We start from the raw sequence: 8,180 nt of genomic DNA, 5'->3' as shown, positions 1-8,180 counted from the left end.
GATGGCAGAGGAAATACAGTCCAACCTAACTTGCGGAGTGCATACAATAGAAACTGCTTTTGAACGGACTCTATTCTTTCTTCGTGTGTGATTGAAAAAGGAGACCAAACTATGCTGCAATATTCTAATATCGATCTTACATAAGCAATGTACAATGTTTTTATCGTATACGGATCGTGAAAGTTATAGCAGAAACGTTTTATGAAACCAAGCATGTTGTTAGCTCTGTTAATAATTGTGTTATAATGATCGGTGAAAGTAAGTTTTGAGTCCAAAATAACACCTAGATCCCTGACTCTATCACACTTTTCTACGATATGGTTTCCTAAAGTGATTGTTATATCGGGTAGGGTTCGTTTTCTACTAATGGTAATTGAGTTACATTTTTTTATATTTAATTGTAGCAGGCTTTTTTGGCACCAAGTATGGAATATCTGTATTTCCTCATTGAATGTGATGATGTCTTTGGCATCTTTTATTTCGAAAAAAAGTTTAATGTCGTCAGCATAGATTAAAACTTTCAATTTCTTAATAATGAAAGATATGTCATTGACGAAGAGAATAAATAAAAGCGGTCCTAAATAGGAGCCTTGAGGAACTCCAGAAGTGACATCAACGGGATTTGATGTCTTTCCTTTGTATTTTACTATTTGATGGCGGTCAGTTAAATATGATTCAAGCCACTTGAGGAGTGCGTAATGAATTCCCATTTTTTGAAGTTTAAAAAGAAGCATGGGTATGTCAATTCAATCAAACGCTTTGCTGAAATCTGTATACAACACTTCTTTGATGAAAAATTATCAGATTTTAATTTGGTTTTCACATAATTGAAGAATTTCCTAGGACAAGATTTTATTTCAAGTTCAGTTTTTAAATTGTACTCCTCAAATGCCATATTCACGGCTAAATTTAACTGATCGCATATGTCTAAATAGTATGCCAAAGTTTCTTCACTATTATATTTTTTATAAAATTGCTTTTTGCTTTCGATTTTTTAAATTTTTCAGTTCCCTGTTGTATCAAACTGGATGTTTTGCATGACTCTGACGTCTTCTTCTTTTAGTTGGCACTTCTTCAAGTATTATTTCAAGCAACACATTGTAGAATACGTCAAGTGCACATTCAACATTTCCTGCAGTGGAGTTGGTTTAGTTAGGAAGTTATAAGCCTATCACGCCAAGGACCTGTGTTCGAATCCCATACTCAATTTTTTTTTAATTTTTGCCGCTGGTTTTTATGATGTTTCCAAAACATATTATAAGACCAGTATTAAGTTCTATTATCTCCGCGTCTTGCGCTTTTTAGGTTGTATAAATGTATAAAATGATGTATATTAAAGGATTATTGATTCTATAAGTAAGTCATTGAAAAGTATTTTCAACTACTTTATGACAAGCCGTGTTGCTTGAAGGAAGAGCGCTACTTCGTCGTAATCGCCCATTTCCGTTCTATCGAGCAGAAATCATTAATAATAACAATGATTTCACCGTGCACAAATCAATAAATACGATAGTTCATAAACCACAACATAAAGCGTAATATATCGCATTGTATGAATACACTCATTGTTCTCAAAACAAAAGAAGCGCTCCTAGCGAATCCACTTTGTCTACCATCATTAAGAATCACGAAGCAGTGTTAGATTTCTAATAATACCTCAACAATGTTTGACTCTTTATCAAATCCAACGGTACGTATGGAAAGGTGAATAAATTTGGAAGTTATCTCTGATGAAAACATTCCATATTTTATTCAAACCCTTTTAAGATTCCACCCTTTATGTTTAGTAAAGGCATTTATTTATAGGAAAATATTAAATAACCATAACGTTCATGCTCAGGATGGAATGCTTACTTACCTTAGCAATCAGACTAAGGCCTTATTGTCCTCTGCTGTCCGAAGAAGTCGTCTCCACTCTACTCGATCCATGGCCACAGTTCGCCAGCCTCGTAGTATGCGAAGGATCCGCAAGTCGCCTTCTACTTGGTCGAACCACCTTGCCCGCTGCGCGCCTCTTCTTCTTTTTCTTGTTGGGTCACTTTTTAGAACCATTTTCACTGGGTCGTCGTGCGGCATTTTCAAGACGTGCCCAGCCCACCGTAGTCGCCCAATTTTTGCAATGTGGACGATGGATGGTTCTCCCAGCAGCTGGTGGAATTCGTGGTTCATTCGTCTCCTCCACGTTCCGTCATCCATGTGCACTCCACCGTAGGTGGTACGCCACACCTTCCGTTTGGAAACACCACGGGTGCGTTGACCCTCTACGAGCATAGTCCAGGTCTCGTGGCCGTTGAAGACCACCGGTCTAATTAGCGTCTTGTAGACAGTCAACTTTGTACGGCTGGGAATTTTATTCGATCGGAGCGTCCTCCGGAGTCCAGAGCAGGCACGATTCCCTCCCATAATATGTCTTTGAATTTCTCTGCTGGTATCATTTTCGGCGGTCACCAGTGAGCCCAAATACACGAACTCATCAACCACCTCGATTTCGTCACCGTCAATCTGAACTCGGGGTGGGAGCCTAACATTGTCTTCCCTAGAACCTCTTGCTTTCATGTATTTTGTCTTTGATGCGTTGATGGCAAGTCCAATCCGCCTAGCTTCAGCCTTCAGTCTGATGTACGTTTCCGCCATCGTCTCAAAGTTCCGTGCCATGATGTCAATGTCATCGGCGAAGCCAAGAAGCTGGATGGACTTCCTGAAGATCGTGCCACTCGTGTCTATCCCTGCTTTTCTGATCACACCTTCAAACAGGATGTTGAATAGCAGACACGAAATTCCATCACCTTGCAATTATTATTGCAATTACTCGGATGTCCTGCGTGTTTTCTTAACTGTATTTAAAAATTGCTCGTCTCTCATTATTTAAAGGACACATTGCAAGCGTTTCGAAGCTCTGGGACGATTTCAACATTCTACAGCACCACACATCGCATTATGGCAATACTTTATTTGTGAGGGGCATTGAGATTGTGTGGATTGGTCTCGTCTTACTCTACAACAATTTAAAAGTAAATAAACAAATAAATGTAACAGTGGGCACATAAAATATCTTCCAGTGATCTTGTTTCTCTAATTCTAGTGTGATTTGATGTGTCGCATGATGGGCTTTGGCGCAGGTCTAATTCTGGCCACTTCCCATGGAACATATCCGAATGAGGCCAATGTAGTTCAGAATAATCAATCTGATCACCAATGATATTGTTTTGCCATTCTCAGGTGATTTGATATGTCTGAGAGTCTGACCATTCTCCTGAGGGCCTGGTCCAGAATGCTGATAGAGAAAGGAATAGGTAGGAGAATGTAGACGTAATACTCGCTTTAATGAACAAACCGAGAACACTTCTGTACTTCCCCGAGATATCGCTGAGATGTTGGATAAACGGGATTGCAGCAAGATTCATTTTGGTAACCGATATGATGTCCTAACAATTCAATATCAAGAAGGAGCGTGGGATTGAACCCACAATATTCTGCTCAATTAACAAAATCGGTCGTCAATAGGTCACCGAGCTCCTTATTTCACAAAACAATTACGAACAAGTTCCCTTTCAACTTGTTGTTATCTTGGCGGCGACCTCGCCGACGACGACAACAATTTCTCTTGAGAAGGATTTGATATGGATTTACAATCTACACGTCTTTCCTAAAACTCAAATATTACTTCTTTTACGTACCCGGCCCTTCAACCGAATTCCTTTGCGCTTTTCTTCATATTATGAAAGAAAGCCAATTCAAAATATAACTCTATAATGTGAAGGAGCTTGGTGTTTGCATGGAAAATATCATTCGTCTAACCATTCAAGTAAATTTTGGGCTCCCTCTTTTGAAAAAAAACGCTTTTTTTATAACTACCCTCGCCGAATCAAAATATGTATTAATATAAGGTAAATAATGCAAAATTTCTTCAAAAAATGGCTTTAAATTCACAATTTTGTCGCATTTCTTGCACAGATGTACACCGCACATGAAAAAGTTTAAACTATGATTTAATTTTTTAACTAAGTGGAACTAGCTGAACCCGAATATGAACTTAAACTTATTTAAGAATATACCCCAAGTAAGCCATAAATCAGCTACATTTCAGCATTGGTACTATCAATAAACAATCGAGGAAATGCTGACCCTAAACTGGAGACAGGAGGCGTAAAGAAGATGACATAAATGAATTTATGAAGAATAAGAAGAAGACTTTATTCAATAATATAATGAACCTAAGAAACTACATTTTCACGCATTTGAATGCCCCTGAATGAACCTTATCTCTAGTGTGTTAACTAAATTAAACTAACCCTAAAACAGCTCAAAATTTTCCTGCAGTGCATCGATACTTCTCAGCAGTTCCATATTATCGTGAAATTCCTGATCCACGAACGGATTTCCAGTCACTCCCAACCGAAGCAACGATGAGAAAAAGATTGCAATGAAGTTGTCAAAATGTACCACCTCGTTCTCCGTCAGATCGAGCGTCACTAGGGAATGATGTTGTTTGAACAGCACTCCCGCGAGGCGTTTGATTTCAGATCTCGAAACGTTCAAGTTCTCCAGGTATGGCAGTTTGTACAATCGGCTCATGTCCAGCTCGTTCAGATGGTTGTTGGAGAGATCTAAACTTTTCAGCCGAATGAGCTTGAATACTTTGTCCACTCGTGTGAGATTGTTCCCGGATAGGATGAGGTTTTCTAATTTGTGAAAGGAGGACTGTTCCACGAAAATCGTATCAATTTGGTTGTTTTGAGCGTACAGCTTGATAAGGCTACGTGGAATGTGAATCAGTTGAAGGCGATTTCCTTGGATGTCGAGAATTTGGAGACTTTCTACAAATGCTGTTTTGAAGACGTCGAAAGAAGTTAGGGCATTCCCTGCTACGTTTAAGATCTTCAAGTGATGGTTTTGAACGAAGATATGCTCCTGCAATTCATCTAAATTGTTGTTTTCCAAGTAAAGCTCTGTCATCTCCGGAAGATGGCAGAACAGCTGCTCCGAAATATCGGTGAGGTGATTATCATTGAGCTCAAGAATCTTGAGTTTTGTGTTGGTGTCGAGAAAATCCTCTGGAAGGGAGGTGAGCTTGTTTTCCGAAAGGCACAAGAATTCTAGATCTGTTTGTTGTACAAGTAAAAATCGTGGAAGCTGTGTGATTGCGTTTTTGTCAAGTTTAAGTTCTGTAAGAGCAGTCATTGGATTAAACACTCCACTGCGTAGCTCAATGAGTTTGTTCTTGGATAGGTACAGAATCCGTAGGTTCTCAAGGCCATTGAAGGCCTTCTCAGAAATAGCAGATATCTCATTTCCATCAAGAAATAGCTCCTCAAGCAGCTGATTGTTCACGAACAAATCATTACAAAGTGACTTCAAGTTGTTGTTAAAAATGGAAAGCACTTGCAAGTTGACTAACCGATTGAAATGATCACCAGACATCTCTCTTATTCGGTTACTTCCCAGATACAATCGCTTGAGTGCGACCAAATGTTGAAACGTTCCATTTTTGATAACCGACAGATTGTTTTTGCTTAAGTCCAACATTTCCAGCTTTCGTAATCCTCGTAGAGATGCTTCGTTGATAGTACTAATCTGGTTTCCACCAAGCCAAAGCTCTCGCAGTTCTTCACACTGTTGGAATGTTTGAGCATCAATTTCCGTTATCTTATTCCCTAAAAGATCCAAAATCTGCAGCTTCGTCAAGTAGCGGAATGTTCGCTGTGGAATTGATGACAATAGATTATTCCTCAAGACTACCTCTTCTAACAGTATGTTGTCTTCAAATAAGTCAGCTGATAGTTCCGTGATGCGATTATCGTACAAATGAACTACTTTTAGCAGCAGTAGTCCTCTGAATGCAGCTGGATGTAACGTATATATGTTGTTGTTATGTAGTCCAATTTTTCCCAAGCTGTGCATACCACTGAGCATCCGGTCGTCGATCTTCCAAATTCGATTGTTGTGCAATGCCAGCAACTCCAAACTGGTAAGGTCGTCAAACGAACCTTCTTCAATGCGATCAAGCTCGTTACCATGAAGGTATAAGTTCTTCAACCTTGTCATTGCTTGGAATATGCCGTGTGTCAAATTTCCGATCCTGTTATTTTCCAAACTGAGATACTCAAGGTTGGTCAATGTAGAAAAACTGCGGACTGGAATCTCCTCTAGAAGATTGTCTCCAAGCCTTAAGGTCTGAAGATTGCGTTGAGAGGCGAATATATTTTCCGGCAGGTTTCTCAAATTAATGTTGGTCAGGTCGAGCAACTTGAGAAACGACAGGGTTTCAAACTGTAATGCATGTATTTCTCCGATTGTATTGAAGCTCAAACTCAGTTCTTCTAACTGCGACAGCTCGTGGAACGCTTGCTGTGAAATTTTTACGATAGCATTATAATCCAGAAAGATACTGTGAAGATTTACGTTCGATCTGAAGATTTCATTTGTTACTTCTTTCAAGTTGTTACGAGACATCGAAAGGTATGCAACATTTCCGCGTAGATCCACGTCGCTCAAATTATTTCCACTTAGGTAGATATTGACGCTTGTTGAATCAGAAAATTCAAATTTAACTGCAGAATTTAGCAAATTGTTTGATAGATCCAAACTCTTCAAATGCTTCAAAGACACCATTGCCTGTTCCGGGAAGATACTAAAAGAATTATCACTGAAGCTAGCATCCTGCAGTAATGTATTGAACTCGAACAAATCAACCGGAATTGATGAAAGCTGATTTCCATGAGCATTGAGCAATTTTAGATTTCTTAGAGGTCTGAGCGTCGATTGATGCAGTTCCAGTAGCTTATTATCAGCAATGCCCAAATATTCCAAATTCTCCAATGTGCTGAAAACTGAGTCCTGGAAGTAGTCCAAAACATTACCATTCAGAAGCAGCACCTTAAGCTTGGTCAATGGCTTGAAGATCAGTGGTGGCAATATTTCAAACCCGTTCTCACTTAAATCAAGCTCTTCTAAGTCATGAAGTCCATGGAATGATCTTGTGCTGTAATATTTGATACGATTATTCCTCAACGAGAGAAATTTTAACTTCTTGTTGAATGAAAATATTGCACCCGGTAGATTGTCCATTCTATTCTGCGATAAATCCAGCCATTGAAGATTCATCAGCTCTTCAAAAGTTCTGCCATAAATCCATTCCAGTCGGTTATTCGATACGATCAGCTCCGTCAGATTACTCAGTCCCTCAAACGAGCCGGGATATAATACTCGGAACTTATTGTAGCTTAAATCAAGACTATGCAGACAGGATAGCTTTCCAAGTACTGGTTTTCCACGGTCAAGTAGTGATCCTAACTCATTCCTGGTTAAATTTAACGCCCACAGCAACGGCACTCCTTCGAATGCATCACCATCAATTACAGATAAACCACTGTCAGTAATGATCAATTCTTTCAAATCGGGAAAGCATTCCAACATCCCAGCTTCCAAGGTTGTTTGTGACGTTCCTGATACCGTCAGCCAATCTATGGTGGAATTATCGGTATCAGTAAACAACAGCTGATCCAAGTTATATCCGTTCCGGTGGATGCAACCAGATAATGACGGTATCTTATCATCGGCGAAGATGTTCCACTGTAGCAGCACGATGGTTAAGAAGAACGCAGCAGATCTATACATGATAATCATTTCAAAAGTCAACTAATATGATTAAACTAATTCATGCTAATCGAATAATTTTCCTTACCTCGAATTATGCATTTTTGCAGTTACTGGATACTATGGCAGTATCGTTCCGCTTCCGATGACTACACAACTGCGAAGTATGAACATGACTGCAGCTGTATCACACTTCCTCGGTTATTTGAATGATACGATAAAAACGGAACAGATAAGAATGTGTGATACAATCTAGGTGTGTTGCCCTGATAAGAAATTGAGATTTCAACAAGTAAAGCTAGATGGGCTAACACAAATGGTTGTTGTTATTTTATGCTGTGGTTTCTTTTTTTTTTTTTTAATCAATCTATGAGGTTTATTTAATGTTATCCAAACATGTCATATTTAAATGGTACATTGGATGACGATAAATTTTGTTTACATCACCAGAAGCTTATCTACGGGATACGGAATGAAAAACCAAGTAAGTTGCATGGATACTGCTGCTAATTTTCAAATCATTCAATTCAACGTGAACAGAACAGAACCATTCAATAAATGATGAACAACCGTTTTTATACCCT

General features: G+C 39.0%; 1 protein-coding gene across 1 annotated transcript; it reads right to left on the bottom strand.

The window, feature by feature from the left end:
• Window positions 1-4,220: 4,220 nt before the first annotated feature.
• On the bottom strand, window positions 4,221-7,765 carry LOC135707311 (protein artichoke-like). The gene is made up of 2 exons (XM_065229113.1): window positions 7,685-7,765; window positions 4,221-7,609 (listed from the first exon to the last, which is right to left on the bottom strand). The coding sequence occupies exons 1-2, from the start codon at window positions 7,696-7,698 to the stop codon at window positions 4,294-4,296; spliced, it is 3,330 nt and encodes a 1,109-aa protein (XP_065085185.1). The 5' UTR covers window positions 7,699-7,765; the 3' UTR covers window positions 4,221-4,293.
• Between the last annotated feature and the right edge of the window lie 415 nt (window positions 7,766-8,180).

The sequence above is a fragment of the Ochlerotatus camptorhynchus genome, unplaced genomic scaffold, assembly GCF_037179485.1.
Source record: "Ochlerotatus camptorhynchus isolate MF236.1 unplaced genomic scaffold, CSIRO-AGI_Acam_v1.1 ptg000307l, whole genome shotgun sequence".
NCBI classification, from domain to species: Eukaryota; Metazoa; Arthropoda; class Insecta; order Diptera; family Culicidae; genus Ochlerotatus; species Ochlerotatus camptorhynchus.
This window is presented reverse-complemented; position numbering and strand designations above follow the sequence as displayed.